This window comes from Numida meleagris, chromosome 1 (assembly GCF_002078875.1).
Source record: "Numida meleagris isolate 19003 breed g44 Domestic line chromosome 1, NumMel1.0, whole genome shotgun sequence".
In the NCBI taxonomy this organism is placed as follows: domain Eukaryota; kingdom Metazoa; phylum Chordata; class Aves; order Galliformes; family Numididae; genus Numida; species Numida meleagris.
In genome coordinates this window covers 1,813,658-1,831,456 of record NC_034409.1, presented here as the reverse complement: position 1 = coordinate 1,831,456, position 17,799 = coordinate 1,813,658, and the positions used below count along the sequence as shown (strand labels likewise).

Sequence of the window (17,799 nt, the reverse complement as noted above, 5' to 3'; positions counted from 1 at the left end):
GCAACCTGTTTCAGTGTCTCACCACCCTCACAGGAAAGAAATTATTCCTGACATCTAGTCTAAATCTACCCTCTTCCAGTTTAATGCCTTTTCCCTTTGTCCTGTCATACCATGCCCGTATGAAGAGGCCCTCTCCAGCTTTCCTGTAGGTCCCCTTCAGGTACTGGAAGGCTGCCTTTAGGTCTCCTCGGAGCCTTCTCTTGTCCACGCTGAAGCGCCCCGGCTCACTCCACCTGTTGTAGAATCTCACAATTTCTGAGGTTGGAAAAGACCTTCAGGATTGTCTAACCGCAACCTAGGAATACTTCCCTAACAACCCCCTGATGAATCATCTCCCTGAGCACCACATCCAATCGTTTTTTTTTCACATTTAGGGATGGTGATTCGACCACTTCCCTGCGGAGTCTATTCCAGTGCTTAACAACCCTTTCTGTAAATAAGGTTTTCCTGATATCCAACCTAAACCTCCACTGACGCAGTTGGAGGCCATTTCCCCTTGTTCTGTCACCTGTGACAAGAGTCCCCACTTTCACTGCAGTCAACTTTCAGGTATTTGGAGAGAGCAATAAGGTCTCCCCTCAGCCTTCTCTTCCCCACACTAAACAGCCCGAGTTCCTTTAGTCTCTCCTGGTAGGCCATATTCTCCAAGCCCTTCACCGGCCTTGTTGCCCTGCTTTGGACCTGCTCCAGCACCTCCATGTCTTTTCTGTACTGAGGTGCCCAAAACTGAACACAGTACTCGAGGTGACTTCCCTAGTCCTGCTCACCACCCCATTGCTGATCCAAGCCAGGATGCCATTGGCCTTCTTGGCCACCTGTGCACACTACTGGCTCATATTCATCCGACTGTCCATCAGCACACCAAGGTCCCTTTCTGTCAGGCAGCTTTCCAGCCCCTCCTCCCCAAGCCTGTAGGGTTGCCTGGGGTTGTTGTGACCAAAGTGTAGGATCTGACACTTGGCCCTATTGAAACTCATATGGTTTACCTTGGCCCATCGATGCAGTCTATCCAGGTTCCTGTGTAGAGCCTGTCTATCCTCCGGAGATCAACACTCTCTCCCAACTTGGTGTTATCTGCAAACTTACTGAGGGTGCACTCAATCCCCTCATCAAGATCACTGATAAAGATGTTGAATAGAAGGCCTGATAGGGGAGATGCTCCAGCCCTCTGATCTTCTTTGTGGCCTTCTTCTGGACATTCTCCGACAGCTCCATGGCCTTCTTGTGTTGGGGGCTCCAGAACTGGACACAGTACTCTAGCTGGTGTCTCGTGAGAACAAAGTAGAGGGGCAGAGTCACCTCCCTCAGCCTGCTGGTCACAATTCTCTTGATGCAGCCCAGGATATGATTGGCCTTCTGGGCTGCAGGTGCATTATGCTTGCTCATGTTGAATCTTTCATCAGCCAATACTCCCAAATCCTTCTCCCATCTACTCCTAAGCCATTAGGTGTTCAGCTATTTTTCTCTTTTAAAAAACAAACCTGTTTCTCTGTAGATGTATATTTGCGTTCCTGTAATTCTTCTGGGCTGTACAATGCTTTACACTATTTTTTGTTTCATTATATCTCGTAAGAGGCCTGTAAGAGGGGCTGGTAAATCTTTTCCATCTCAGGAGAGGATGAGCTGAGATGCAGCGGTCTCCAGTACTGCACGGTGAGCTCCATTCTTGCCAAATGCATATCTTAGAACTCCTATTGTCTACTATTGGCATGGGTTTTTAGGTAGTAAAAAGGAAGTTGAAATGTGGGTGGTGTTGGCATTAATCAATTTATAGGAATGTATAACCACAAATGACTGTATGTCAAGACATATCTTTATCTTATTTCACTTGCTTTCTGTTTGTTTGCTCTTTTTTTTCCTTCTGACATTAAAACTGTGAGAAAAGATGTCAGAAAGATAAAAAATTCATATCTGAGGCAATTTCCACTACAAGAGTTAAGATAAAGAAATAAATCTTTCCAAAGAAAGTAGTTGAAAAGTGTACATAGTGTCTAAGTAATCACAGTTCATTAGCTCTAGCATGTTTACTGGCTTCAAACTGAGGTTTGTGCTGCAGCCATGCTTTGGAAGAGCTTGTGTCTGTACACCGTAGTTTTAGGGAAAAGAACCAAATAGTAAATATGCAAGCTGACAAATACATTAATCAAAGTGGCTGCTGCTGTGTTGCATGGCCTGGGAAGGAAAGAAAAGGAGAAAGAGAGGTTTGCATTTTAAACAAATTTAGTACCTGAAAGGAGACTTCACATGTGTGGCTGTCACACTGATCAAATGATAAAGTAGAGTCAAATTGTACCTCAACCTTTTGTACAGCCTGTGAAAGTGAAGGCACACAGCAGTTTTTCAAGGCAGATGGAGTGTGAGCAACTAATAAATCAGGTTTTGAAACATTAAAGAACAACTTATTTAAATGCATATGGTGTTGGATCTCAGACAAGAGAAAATAGGAGAGAGTAAAAGGATTGGGCATGGGAACATCAGCAGAACAATATGTCTGTGCATCAGCTATGTGACTGCATCCAAATCAGCTTTTGTACTGAAGCCTGATATGTAGCAATGAAGGATGATGGCACTTAGTCAAAGGCAAGCAAAGAAGTTGTTTGAGGGAGAAATTTAGGCAGTGACTGGAACAAGTGATGCAGTCACAAACTACTGGCAGTCCATTTGGTCAGTTGAGGCCATTTTCTGTTAAATGGAAAGCTTAAATTTAAAACCGGAATGAAAGCTTTACTCTTCTGTCCACAGCATTTTTCAAAATAGCTTTATCAAAGGAACTGTGGAGTTACTATGTCTGTTCCATCCTTGGGAAACTGAAACCTGGAAACCTGATCATGGTCACAGAGGCCATTGGTCCCATGACTTGAATCTAGGTCTACTCTTGAATGCTACTGAATCTGGCTTGTATCATCTGCCTCTTGTTTTCTGAATTGATTTTTAAGGTGTTGATAGCAGCATGTATTCTCATGGCTGGGATCTTCATACCTGTACAAAACAGAATGCTGTGCTGTGGACATCACAGGAAGACATGTGGTTGTGCGCCCTTCAGTTGGAGAGAGGCAATATGTGACAGCACGAGCTCTTCTGCTCTTGGAAATCCTTTTTCCTTCAGTGTAGTTTAGCAGTGTGTGCTATACAAAGTTGACTACAAACTGCTGCTCTCATCCCTTATTTCCCAGTTTTATTAATGGAGGAATTTGTCATGATCTAGTTGTCAGCCTTGGCTTACTTCAGTTGGGATTTTATGGTCCAGGCAGGAGCCCAGCTTGGATTTTTGCAGAACATTTGTCTTTCTCTTGTGAAAGCTTGTTTGTTTGGAAGCTGCTCTGCAGCCATAGCAGAGAGCATGACCCCATAGTCTGCTTCTGAGAGAACTGTTGAGGTCTTTTTTCAGTTAAGGAAATAGTACAGAAATGAAATGCGATGTACTTCATAACCTTAAAGGTCAGTTTTCTTGTTGTTTTTTTTTTTTTTCACTCACTTCGCATCTCTTTCTTTTTAATTCCCACCCTGCCTTTCTGTCAAAGAAGAGAAATATTGACAGGCTAACTGAGCAGATGTAAGCATGTGGTCTGCGTGATTTGGGATGGATGTGTGTTGGTGCTGGTACCTCCTGTGCAGTGTTGTTGCTGGCGACAAGTGATGGACAGACTGGGAGCTGGGAGCTCCTTTCCTACCACTGCAGAGCCCTTGCTCAAGGACTGACAGCCAGTGTTTTACAAGGAGCTATCCACCTAATTCCCATTGATCTGGGGTTTCTTCTAGTGCCAGTGTCATCATCTTGCTTATCTCTGTGGATTTGGGTAGAAGGTAGGGTGCCTACATGTTTATAAACACCAGTTCCCTGCTTTTGATGGTCTAGTCCAGAAATCCCCAGCTGCCATGATTAGAAAAGAATATGAAATTAAGCAAACATAATTCAGTCTTTTCTTTGTTCTATTAAATTGCTTCTACCCTCAAACAGGTATTGGCCAGAGGTTACTCTTGTCTGTTCTGATAATAGATAGAAATATGTATATTTTTTCGTGGTGCATCTCACCTCCCTCCCTCCCGTTGCAAGAAGGAATCGGAACCCCATGTGTGGTGACTGCAGGGAGGTGCTTTGCTGTCAGCAATAGCAGTTAGAATCATAGAATCATGAAGACTGGAAGATGACTAAGATCATCTAATCCAACCGTCAACCCATCACCACGACGAAACCATGTCACCCAATGCCAACCTACCCTAGTTGTGTACTGCTTTCTCCACAGCAGTTCGTGATGAGGAGGACAGACGGAACATCTTGCTAAGTAGGAGTAGGCAGAACAGTCTGCTTAAAATAATCCCCTAGGTGCCACTAGAAGATGAGATCTCTCATTTTTTCTCTGGCGTCCTAGACTGGTGAGCATTTGAAGGGCTTTCCAGAAGAATTTTGTATCAGTCACTTACAAATGACCTTTACTGTATTATTTGTAGTGCTGAGTTTCAGTTCCAAATGCATTGGTGGTCTCATAACGGCTGGTTCAGACTAGTTCGACAAGGAGGGAAGAGAACATGGCTCAGAAACAGAAAGCATTAACCTCATATCGACCTACATTAATGGAGAATTGTAGTGCTCCAAGGCTGTCTGTCAAACAGAATTTTAAATAAAAGTATAAGGCTTCAGAGTTTGTGTTTGCTCAAAAGGAGGGGTCTTTGGATTTGGAAGTTTCCTGATTATTATCTGTGGAGCTGGCCTTGAAGCAAAGAGGTAACGGGGCACTTCTGGGGCTACTAGTGGATGCTGCATATTTTTTCCTTTCAACAGTCCTACTTGGCTTCGAGGATGACTTGCCTAGATTCCATCATACTACTTATATGATTGATGGTGTAGGTGCTTGAAGCACCCCCAAAGGCTTATTTAGGGATGCTGGATTCTCTGTGAGCTTTTTACTTCAGTGGAAGGATGAAGAGTTGGGTCTGGAGAGCAGACCAGATCCTGCCCCTTCACTTTCCTTGTCCCTGTAGGAAAGCTATCTATCTTATTTCTTAATGTGCAGAGCACTAGGCTCTCCAAAAGCAAGTATCCTAGGGCAGTTTGGAAAAGGACCTGAATGCAGGTAGTTTTGATGACTCAAGGCATGTGAAAGAACTGTAGAGAAGATAATTGTGACTGTTTCTTTATATAAAGAACTTGAAGATAAATACCAATCCATTGACTCACCGCTGCGAATCAGTAAAGCGAAAACAGAACTCAGTGCTCATGTGTGGCTTTTTAAGGAGGTGTAGTTGAGAGACAATTGAACCCTAATGTACAAAAACGAAAAAGCGAGAGACTTGGTTTATATAACCTCATACACATTGTTCCATAGTAGCGCAGATCAATTGTTCTGTTCTGTTGAGCTCTGTTTTCTAATAACCTGCTTTGCTGTCTTCGGGCTTTCTTTCCTTTCATGCTAAAAGAACATTTTTATTTCCATACTCTGAAGATGATATGCAGGTAATAGCTGTTCTGTTGATCGCCCCATAATCAAGGACTTTTGGGAAGGACCGTAACACCCAATCCTTTTCTCCTATCAAAATTTGCTCTGATGCTCAGGATGGAGGAGGTGGCATTGATTAGCAAGCTGTGTTGATTGCTTGATTGTTGTGGCTTCAAAGCCTGTTCTTTTATTCTTTTTATGGCTGCACAGATTAACATGAAGTGGCTCACTAAGAAAGGCACTTTGATCACAGAGAGGTGCAGAAGAATTGTTTGCTATGTGCCTGGAACTTGTTTAGCTGAAAAGTTTGCAGTTGCGCAGAAATAAATGAAGTTGTCCTGTGCCAATGCACTGGAAGGGGAAGAGAGTAAAAAGGAAGGTCTGACCGCATTAGGTGACAGCACTCGTGGCTTTTAGGTGGCTGAAGTTTCCATTGAATCTTGGTTAAAATTTCCTGGATGTTTCAGAAAGAGAATTACTTACTTATTTACTAAGTGCAGTGAAAATCTTTGTTTCTGATAGGATTTAAAATGTATCGGGGCTGAGGGTGAAATGTTTTAAGACAGACATATCTCCAAAACGGTTAGGTAATGTGTTACAGTGCTCTCATAAAATCATGGAATCATAGAATGGCCTGGGTTGAAAAGGACCTCGAAGATCATGGAGTTTCAACCCCCCTGCTGAGTGCAGGGTCGCCAACCACCAGACCAAGCTGCCCAGAGCCACATCCAGGCTGGCCTTGAATGCCTCCAGGGACAGGGCATCCACCACCTCCTTGGGCAACCTGTTCCAGTGCGTCACCACCCTCAGAGTGAAAAACTGCCTCCTAATATCTAACCTAAACCTCTCTCAGTTTAAAACCATTCCCCCTTGTCCTATCACTGTCAACCCATGTTAAGCAGTTGTTCCCTTTCCTGTTTATACGCTCCCTTCAAGTACTGGAAGGCCACAATGAGGTCTCCCTGGAACCTTCTCTTCTCCAACCTAAACAAGCCCAGTTCCTTCAACCTTTCTTCATAGCAGAGCTGCTCCAGCCCTCTGATCATCTTGGTGGCCTCCTCTGGACTCGTTCCAAGAGCCCTGTGTCTTTCTTGTGCTGGGGGCCCCAGGCCTGGATGCAGTACTGCAGATGGGGCCTCACAAGAGCTAAGTAGAGGGGGACAATCCCCTCCCTCTCCCTGCTGGCCACTCCTCTTTTAATGCAGCCCAGAATACAGTTGGCCTTCCGGGCTGCAGCGCACACTGCTGCCTCATGTGCAGCTTCTCATCCACCAGGACCCCCACATCCTTCTCTGCAGGGCTGCTTTCAAGGACTACTTCCCCCAGTCTGTATCAGTACCTGGCATTGTCCCTGCCCAAGTGCAGCACCTTGCACCTGGCCTTGTTGAACCTCGTCAGGTTCACATGGGCCCACTTCTCCAGCCTGTTCAGGTCCCTCTGGGTGGCTTCCCTTCCCTCCAGTGGATCGACTGCACTGCTCAGCTTGGTGTCATCTGCAAACTTAGCATTCGATTCCATCATCTATGTCACTGATAAAGATGTCGAAGAGCACCAGTCCCAAGACTGAGCCTTGGGGGACACCACTTGTGACCAGCCTCCATCCTGACATAGTACCATTGGTCACAACCCTTGTGGTTGGCAACCAGCCAACCACTTCTTAATCCATCGAACAGTCCATCCTTCAAATCTATACCTCTCTAATTTAGAGAGAAGGATGTGGTGAGGGACCCTGTCAAGGCTTTGCAGAAGTCCAGGTAGATGACATCTATAGTCCAGGTAGATGGCATCCAACACTGCTCTGCAGTGACATTGTAGAATACAGAAAGTATAAGAAATCTCACCTTCTAAAAGTATGCTTGTTAGAGACAAAGGGAGCTTTCCATTGGTTTTTTCATTGTTTGCTGTTGTTCTTTTATAAATTGATAATACTTTCTTACTTTTCTTCTTTTAATTCTTATATTAATTTGATGATAAAGGAGCTAACCTGACAGATGTGGAAGTTACAGGATGTCTGTGTAATCCCAACCCCTCTCCCTGCTTCAGTCTTTTCCCATCTGTGTGGCAGTCCATGGTTATAGGAGGTAACCATCGCTGCATTAATTGCATTAATTGCAAGGTTGTGGGTCAGTGCAGGGAAACTCCTTGCAGTGTGTTCCAGGGTTTTATCTTTAAATGAGGAGACACAATTTGTGTGATGTGCTGCATCTAATTTAATGTCATCATTTCTGCTTCAGTGTACGGAATAGATACAGGAATACTAAAATGAAGTTTAATGCATTTACGAAGCACACTGAGATGCTTTTTAGGGAATGCTAGTTATCCCTTCTATTGTTACCTTGTGTTTCAGTATGTTTTCTGAAAAGAGTGAACTAGGTAAGTGCATGTATACTTCAAATGGTGGTAGACAGCTTTGAGTTTGAGTAACTTCACGGCAAAAGGAATTGACCAGGCAAAAGACCGGTCAAATTAAAATAAATATATGTATATATAAATCTTCATGCTGAAGGCTGGTTTCAGTGTTTGAGTTGACTTAATGGATCAACAAAGCTTAATCTTCCTGGAAAATTCTATGAATTTCTCAGTATTGTCAAGAATTTGCAATGCATTTTATTGACTTCCTTTGCTGCGCATTAATAAAAATACCTTTCTTCTTCTGCCTCTTTTGCTGGATAGAACAGAACAGTGGTTGTTGTCTCTCTTCTCTTGAGAAGGTCACTTGCATTTTTCTGGGACAGGAACACTTGCCATCATCGATTTGAGACGTCCAGTATGCATAGATAGCAGTGTAACTGGGAGGTACCATGGCCAATGTTTCTCCCAGTAAAATACCAGACAGAATGGAGAACTGGAAACAGTGTTCACGTTTGATTAGACTTTAAATGCATGCAGGGATTCTAGCTTTCTTGATAATCTTACATTTTTTCCTACTGAAGCATGATGTTTTCGGCTCCATTTCAGAAGCATTTGACTGTGTTACTAATGGACCAATCTCTGACTCCCACTCACAGTGGTATTCAGGTGGGCACACTTCATTGCTAGCACAGCATGAGGATGCCATTAACTGTATGACAAATTTCACCTCACCTCAAAGTTTTTCGTCTCTTTTTTTGCTCTTGTAATTTATTACCAGGCAGATTAAATCAGCAAGCTGGTGCTCTTAAGAAAGAATGGCTACAACAATAGTACTTTTTGACAGCTGTGAAACATTTAGGTTTTGTTCTAGTGCCTATGACACACAGCTGTTATAATTTCTTGCCTTGAACTAAAGAAAAACCCTGCAGTCCAATCGAAGGAGTTGTGTAGTGTGACATTGCTGAAGCAGTGATGTATGCTCAGTCCCAATGGTTATTGGAGTGCTGTGTGCATTGTGATGTTGTACATCAGTGAGCATGGATGGTTAGTCCTGTAGTCAGTGCTTATAGAGAGCTATCATGACAGTGAAGTTGGGCACTTACAACTTAAAATCTTCCGTGCTGACTGGGAAGTGGGCTTTACAGCTCCTTTTCCTTAGTGCAGTGGATAGTTTTCTTCTCTTGTAGTCTGCTCATGGGGATATGGCATTTATGTAGGACAGCCCAGCAATACACTATTTGCATGCTTAGCTCATATTTGATCCAGAGACCGTGCAAACTGCCTGTCTGATAATCAGCTTGATAAGGGACTGAAAAGGGGCATTTTTCCCCGCTTCCATCATTTCCTACCTGCTTTTCACTGGCACAGGTTGCCCAAAGAAGCTGTGGATGCCCTGTCCCTGCAACCATTCAAGGCCAGGCTGGATGGGGCCCTGTGCAGCCTGATCTTGTGGTTGGCATCCCTGCCCATGGCAGAGGGATTGAAACTAGATGATCTTTAAGGTCCCCTCCAACCTAAGCTATTCGATTGTTCTATGATTCTGTGCAGCCAACTGGTACGGAGCCATTGGTTTCTTCACAGATTAAGAACTGGAAGGAATCAATAAGGATGGAAGGATATTAAGAGTGTATTTCTATGAACGTACCTGTTGGGTCTGCAGCGCAGAAGTTGGTCTGGGACATGATCTGCACCAGTGGGGCTGTGCTCATGTACAGGGGTATGGCAGCAGCATCGAGGGATGTAAGGCTGCTGGTGTTAGCAAGAACTCTTGCAGTTCTGCGTTGTTGGTATTTACAGGGTACTACTAAGAATAAGACTTACATCTCATTGATTTTTTCAATGTAAAATGTTATACTACAAACAAAATCACTTTTCCTTGTGGCATGCACCTACATACGGAACACTCATTATTATTAATTGAAAGCTAAGAGTGGAGAAGGTAAAAAAGCATATTTTTCTGTCACTGCTGGTGTTCTGTTCTTCTCAAATCATATATAGTGTGGCCAAATAGATAAGACAGATGGCTTTATTCCTTGCTATGGAGTTGTTCCCAGTCAATAATATTGATTAGTGCAGGGTGACTTGGTGTAATGAGAATAACACCCCTTCCTTAATTTGAGCCTGGATTTCTTGCTTCCTGCCTCAGTAGTTCATGCTTGGATGAATTCCTCAATAAGTCAGCTTAGACACAGACCTTCCCACCCCTGGAATCGCAGGGTCTGACATTAATAGGGGAAATGTGTAATTTTCTATTCCTAGAATTTGTGCCTCTTTTTCTGTGATTAAACTGTTATGTTGTGGAAGTGAACTTTTTTGAATGTCAAGTTCAAGAACTTTTTTTTTTTTTTGAGCTCTCTTTCTAATTGCAGTCTGTAAAGTTTTATAAACTCAATCCTCGGCTGTTTCTTTGTACTTTGTGAATCCTTATGTTGACATGGAGAGCATCAAGAAGTACCATGTCCTAGCTGCAGTGTTTGTATGGGGAATTATAGGTTGGATGTTAGGAATAATTTCTTCTCAGAAAGAGTGGTGAGGTATTAGAATAGGTTGCCCATGGAGGTGGTGGAGTCACCAGTCCTGGAGGTGTTCAAGAAAAGGGCATATGTCACACTGAGGGACGTGGTTTAATGGGTGTGGTGATGATGGGTTGATGGTTGGACTGGATGATCTTAGTGATCTTTCCAACATTAATGTTTCTATGAATCTTCCATAACCAACTCCCAAATCCAAAAACATTAGTGATCTTGTGACAAGATAGGACAGTATCCAAAATACATTAGCTGATGTCTGTATAGGTAAACTTCCCATGGTCACGTAGTTAATAAGAGGAAGCTTCTTCTCTTTGCTTTTGTTTCACTTGTTGACCTCAGCCGGTTTATTTGTCTTGTTTCCTGTTTTCCTTGCCCAATCCACAGAGAGTTTAATGTCTTCACCCTTACCAGGGCACAGAAACAACACCTTTGAGTTTACATCTGCACTGTGATTTCTAGTACAGAACAATCCTGGCCTGGAGGGACCACTTTAGGGTATGAAAGAATGAGTGTCAGTGACCGGCTCAGTCCTTGAGCTTTGCTGTAAAGTTGCTAACAGGAGAGCCAATTAAATCAACTCATTAAGGTGTTTTTTTGTGTTGTTTGGTTTTTGGTTTGTATTATTTTTTTACAGATTGTTTGCAGGTAATGGCCTAAAGCACATAAACTTCGCTTTGAAAAGAGGATTGGAGGCACTTAGTAGTTGGTTTTGTTCCTCCTCCTCTCACGCTTTCCAATTTGAAGACATTCTTCTTCTCATTTTAAGGCAGAAGGATGTCAGGGTCAAAAAATTCAATAATCTGTTGGTGTTGTTATGATTTCAAGTACTTTGTCATTTTCCTGCCTATAAAGTTATCATAATAATGTGATTAGGTTCTGTATTTATTATTATTCAATCATTAAGGAGAGTTCACATGCAATGTAAAAATGGCTAGATGACATTTGGGATAGCGACTTTGCCCAAGTGCAAAAACAGAGTTGATAGGGTTATTTGTCAGATGATATGGGCAAGAAGATTGTCTGAGCTTTGTGACAAGGGAGTTTGGCCGAAGCGTGGGGGCATTATATGGTGAATTTCTGCTAATTTCAGAATCAGATAATTTTTTAATGCTAATGTGAGAGGCGTCTGCCCTATTCTTTTAAAATGTGTTCTTCTGGAAGAGTGAGGAGAGTCGTTGTTGCTCTCAGGAAATGCAAGCATCCTAGGAGATGCATACTAAGTATTTGTCTTCCCCCCTTTTCCTGTTTCAATATCCCAGTTTAATGTATCTCGCTGTTAGGAGCTGCTGGTGAAAGTGGCTTTGCTTCAGCTGCAGTGACATGAAGGTGGGTGCTTCATGCCACTTGAAGCCCCACAGCCTGAGCTTGATGTGTATAAATTACTCTCTGAGCTTGTTTTACTTCCCAAAAGAGAGCTGAATTCAACACATTTATTTTTCCCATAGCTGAGAGCCTGTTTGTATGCAACTTTCGTTTGGGCAGTGGAGACTTCTGCTGGGAAATTACAAAACTCAGTGTAGGAAATGGACTCTCAAGAGCCCCAAATGGACTCTTGAGAGTCGCGTTAAGTGTAATGACACTTACAGACAAAGCTAAATCTCTAATTATCAGTTGCTATCTAAAAATCAAGGGATGTTCAGATTCTGTTGAACAACTTCTGTGTTGTTTTCCAGGAGGACCAGATGATAACTTAATCGAAGGCGGAGGATCCAAGTTTGTCTGCAAACCGGGAGCCAGAAACATTACCATCATCTTTCACCCGCTCCTCAGGTAAGTGAAGCTTTCTACGTAGTTCTGCTATGAAAATAATTAGGATAAATAGAATTAACCCACTTTATTTATGGGCACGTCGTGACTTCTGAGATAATGCGACCCAGCAATGTGTGTGTATTTGTGGCTTGCTAAGAAGCTTTTTGTGCACATGTGTAAGAAGTAAACACCAGTTGAGCGTGTTGCCAATGCTTGTTTCATCATTGTCAAGATTAAGTAGGGCTCCAGGTGGATCTCCTTGCCTGGGTGACCCCTTTCCATTGAACAGTGTCATTTATTATTGACCCAAGCTGGGAAAAGTTTAGTTCCAGCCTGTCACAAATTGTTTATTGCTTGCTATTACACTTAAAAAGTGAGAAGGATACTTCATGAACTGCAAGGTAATTTCATTCCTTGATAAAGCTCTATGGACTGAAAATTTAATGTGTGATCTAAAGAGTAGTGCCAGTTACTAAGATCTTAGAAATTCAGAGCTTATCAAGGAGCACTGGAACTTTAAACAAATCTGTAATAAGTCTCCTCTCACAAAGTCATTCACCTCTGATGCTTTAATTTTGCTCTTTTTAACTTCTCAATCTAACAGAACATTTTCTTACTTTTGCCCGAATTAAATAATGTTAATTTTTTCTCAGTTAATGTCAGTCTTCCACCTCTGCTTTTTCCTTGCGTGGCTTTTCTTTACCGTCACACACATCCTTTCCTATTCAGTGCTAGCACCTTCAGAGAGCATTTCCCTCCTTTGCTGTTTGTATTACTCACTATCATGATTCACTTAAGCAACAGAGCATTTTTCTCCAGCACTAAAACCAAGCAATAATAAAATAGTAATAAAGACAAGAAATTGGAATCTGATCAGTCAGTATCCTCACTGTCATCTCGATAGCTGAATACTTACCAGCTGAGACATCTCGGGACTTAAAAATGTGGAGGGAAAGTGCATTAATTCCTCCAGATGTATATTTCTGATGTCATGACACCAGATATTGGAATAATCTTTAGAACAGCACCTGTTTAGAAGACGTATTAAAATTTGTTGGCTGTTTCAGATCTTTCCTTTAAAAACGGAAATGTTTATGCTCTCTATTGCAAGATGCCTATAACCATAATTTCACAAGCACGTTTTATTTCAACACCAATCTCTTTTAAATTGAAAGAAATGTGCTAAAAATTAGTTTACTGGAACATAATGTTTATTTTTCAGCTATTTTGTTGTGAGAAAAGGAGGAGTGGTTGACGCAATCAGCTATTCAAGACAACCACTAGGACAGACTTCAGTCTCTTTGTTTTTAATGAATTTTCAAGCCTCTTTCAAGCACAGAGTGGGGTGGGAATGCTCTTCTTTTCATTGATGAGTTGTTCCACATTGATTTAGAAAGTGGTGAAATACTTTCTTTCTGTTTTCCTCCCTGCTTCTTTTTTTTTCTGGTTGTTTTTTTTGCCATACAAGTCAAACACGAGTGCTTTAAAAAACACTTCTCACAAACACTTCACCTTCGATACCAGCTCGCAAGACGTGTAGTAGAATTAATTTGCTTCGTAAAAATAATTACATCAACATTAAGATTTCTGCCTGCAATATATATATATATTTTTTCACCAACCATCTGCAACATCTTAACTTCCTGAGTAGTGCATCAATAACTGAATGAAGTGAAAGACAGCGCTCCATGTCCCAGCTTACCTTTTTCTCACTGTTGAATGGGGTGAGTTTGAGTGCAGATGAACAGTGTAGAAACTTTACAAATGTAAGCTTTACTTGCCTTAATCATCAGCAGAGTAAATTTTTTACAGGAATCTTTGTGGTCATAGTTTTAACTCATGATCTTCAACTTTGGCAGCGTATTTGGGATGGGCACAGCACTGGATTTCTTTCTTTGATAATTCCCTTCATGCAGTTCTCTTCTTGATGGGAGTCAAAGCAGTGATCTGTCCTACCAGCAAACTGTCTTACTCGTTGGCTCCTGTTAAAACTGGCTCTAAGATGGTGCTTGTCACTTGGAAATGCTGAGTATGGGGGATTTGCTAAAGTATTGAGATGTGCAATTATTTCTATCCACTGCTTGTTGGTTAGATCTTTGTCACCCTTTTCTAGATGTTATCATATTGAATGTCAAGGTCTCCAGGAGGTAACTGCTGCAGAGGTGTGAAGTTTTCACTTGTTTTATTTTCCATTTGTTTTCGAGGCTTCTTATGGCTTGTCTCAGTCAGCTTTCGTCGATGTCACAGGCATGAAATGAATCTGTTTTGAATTCAGAAAGATCAATATTTTATTTCAAAGTCTTTTTTTTTATTTCTGTCAAGTTCACGTAAGTGTGTTGACAGAGAAGTTTTAACACTCTACGGCCTAGCTGATTTTATTAGGAACTTGAGTGCGTCTAAAACTATTAAGCTAACTGAATCACTGTGAAACTAGACATGGTGTGATGCTTTAAGTCCCAAACATTGCTTTAAGTGCTGGCTTTAAAGTATAATTCCGCACAGCACAGTTATTTTGGATGGAGAGTGTTAACCAGAGCATTCACATTCATCCGTTTGAATTCATCGTTTTTGTGCTACTGATAGGAAAAGCGTCGTTTTCTATTGCATCAGAGTTGCACTGTCACAGAGTTTTTTGGTAATAATAGCCTTTCTTGGATCCTTTTTTGTTTGCAAACTGAAGTTGAGCTTGGCTCCAGACCTCTTTGAAGAATGCAGGAGTCGGCAGGCATTTCAAGGGCTGTATGTTGGCCCCATGTCTCCAATAACAAAACTTCTTTCAGAGAAACTCTTGGAACCACGGAGAGTCGAAGGGCAAATGCACACAAGTGGGTTTCAAAGTCTGCCTTTCCTCGAATCCATTTAGAGCAGTGAGCCAGAGTTGGGAAATGAGACGTTACGCAGGTTGGGCTGTACGTCCCTTATTTCCACTAGGACAATTGAGGCTCACTAAGCCCCAGATTAATTACCAGGATTTAATGACACCACCACACACATAATAGATGAATTGCGAGTTTTTGCAAGACAAGTGGGTATTTTAGCATGGATGATTCCTGGGAATAGATTTTACTAACTACATATGAAAACTAATTGCATTTATAAATTGAAGAGAAGCACACATCTGATTTTCCTTAATTACATATTGCGGGAGGTGTCGAAGTATAAAAGTTACCCAGGAAGTACAGTTGCTTTCTTCATCCTTCGCTGCTAACCAGCATCTGCTTGGATCGTGGAAGCGCTGGCGTTATTGGTGCGGATGAACGTCTCCCGTTGGAGGATGGAAGCGCACGGGACCAATGCTGAAGCCCTTACGTAGTGGAATATGGAACAGCCTGAGCGATGTCTGTTGTAACATTTGTCTGGTGGAGGGTTTTTTTCTGTTGTTTATTTGTTTCAGCTGGCATTTGAAAGGCACTTGGCTCTTCAGGGTAATAATCATTTTACATATGCTTTATAGAGTATGTTTATTACCAGACAATTGAAGAACAGATGTCTGCAGTCTTGAGGCTTAAGGGGGAGGGACAGGAGGGGCTGGAGATGGAGGAGATGATGGCGTTTTGAATCACGAAAGCACTGCTGATGCTCACGCAGTTGAACATTGTTTGGATGTTGGGTATTAAAGCCGCGAGGGGATCCGTTTATTAATATCAGCCACACTTCATTAAGATCAAGCAGCAATTCAAAGGATTGTAGGACAGAAGAGAAAGCAAAGTGTTCATTGATTCGGAAGAAGGGAAGAAGCAGTCTCTTCTGAGCGCAACTGTAGCCTTGTGAAGAAGTGCTCTAGAAGGGCTGAACTGAGCAGCGTGGCATTGCAAAATTTGCCAGGTGGGAACAACTGCACCATGTCAGCAGTATTCTTTCATTTCCAAGCCTGGACAGTAAGAAAGTGATAAGCAAGGCGTTGATTTATCTGCAGACCAAAACAAAACGAAAAAAAGAAGAAGAAGAAAAGGGAAAAACAACCAATTGGACTCTGCTGATGTTGTTTGAGATGCTTAATGCTCAGGTGTGTGGGTGCACCAAGGCACTGCAGAGTTTGTTAGTTCCTGGTGGTTTGGACTGCTTAGAGGTAGGGGGAAATAGAGCAGTAACAGGCAGACAGTTTAATTTAACAATAGCATGGGTTTGCTCATTTTAATTTCCCCATGATTTAAAGCAGTGGCTTTTCAAGTGATGGCATTTTAGGATTTTTTGTTCTCTTTCATTTGTGGTAACGGTGAAAAGAGAGTGATTGCTCTTTTAATAATTAAAATAAATGCTGTAGGGAGTAATGATGGAGAAAAGTAATTTTCTTTTGCTGCTTGTTGATACCTGTATGCTCCTCTCCAACTGGTGGCAATCTACTTGAAAATGTGGAAGGTCACATTTCAGGCTCCACTGATAACCTGTCCGTGGGAGGGAGGTGCTCAGTGTACAGAATATATACATACACACAGCTACATGTGTATTAGTAGTGATGTTTTGGCTTTCCATACTTTAGAAATAATCAAGTCAAGCTTCTATTTAATTCAGGATATATCAAGATGGTGCCATATGCAGAATGTAAATTCTCTGTTTCCAAAATGTTGGGAGGGGGTGGCAAAGTCACCATCAGTTGCCATGCAGCTCCCATCTGAGTTCTTTGGTCTTTGTGAACATCAGAGACTGCTGTGGTTGAGCAGTGTTCCTGTCTGCATACCTGTAATTGAAATGAATCTGGGCATATAATTAAGAACATAGGTATGTCATCGACAATCCCTTTTATTACTATCGCATTTTTACAGCTATAGTAATAAACAGCTCATCTGGTTTTAAAATCTGCTGTAATACCTCCTAGCGGTGTACTATAAAATTAATATCTGATATTGTGCAGAATGTCTTCTTTTGTAAGCAAAAGGAGTATGTGAATTGGATTAGTTTGTTCATTGCTTGAAGTATGTTGGGACTATGTTAAATAGCACCAGGGTAAGAAAAATGCGTGGCATTTTATCAGCCTAAGAGTAATATATTGTTATTCAAGTTGGTGGAAAATAATCTTAGGGTGCAGATAATGGTAAACAATGAGAGCTGATGTTTTTAGTGTTTTGAAATCAAACCCAGAGTACTCAATTTTAGAGAAATCAATAGTGGCTCAAGCTAGACGATGAAACTTGTAATACTGACTGATTAAAGTCTGTATTTCCAAATGAATAATGTTCAGAGAAGGGGACAGTCAGGTGGAAATCTGTTACGTACACATTCTTTGCAAACTTTTAATGCCAGTGCCCTCTTCAAAATATAACTGTCCAGATGTCATGAACACAATTTTTTCTTAAGTCTTAGAGTCGACTATACCCCTTATCTTCAAGGAGAGAGGAAAATATCGCTTAGCTCATCTGAATCTTGCTTCTGCAAGGGAGGCAGCGTCCTCCTACTGAGTGAGGGAGACAAGGCTCTGCGATGCAACAAGGCAGATGGGTTTCAGATCAGTAGATCTTGACTGCTGCTTCTCATTCTGGTTGGGCTTGATGATCTTGAAGGTCTTTTCCAACCTGAGCAATTCTATGATTCTACAATTCTATGATTATGGTACCAGTAGTCGCCATGCTGCTTAACATTCCCATCTTTATTTTGGTATCGTTAATGCTCATCTTTGAGTGTGACAGGTGCTTGATGCAACTTTCCATACATTCACTGTTTACTTCAATTGACCTCAATTGCAAGCGACAAAATCTTAAGGGAGCAATTTGACACCCACCTACTGCAGTTTTTTC

At 41.8% G+C, this 17,799-nt stretch overlaps 1 protein-coding gene across 5 annotated transcripts in view; it reads left to right on the top strand.

The window, feature by feature from the left end:
• The window catches only part of EXOC4 (exocyst complex component 4), a 397,026-nt gene that overhangs the window by 177,388 nt on the left and 201,839 nt on the right, over positions 1–17,799 (top strand). For all 5 annotated transcript variants that reach the window (XM_021384283.1, XM_021384286.1, XM_021384285.1 and 2 more), the window contains one exon: positions 11,992–12,088. In XM_021384283.1, the coding sequence (XP_021239958.1) occupies positions 11,992–12,088 (97 nt within the window). The remainder of the gene's footprint in view (positions 1–11,991; positions 12,089–17,799) is intronic.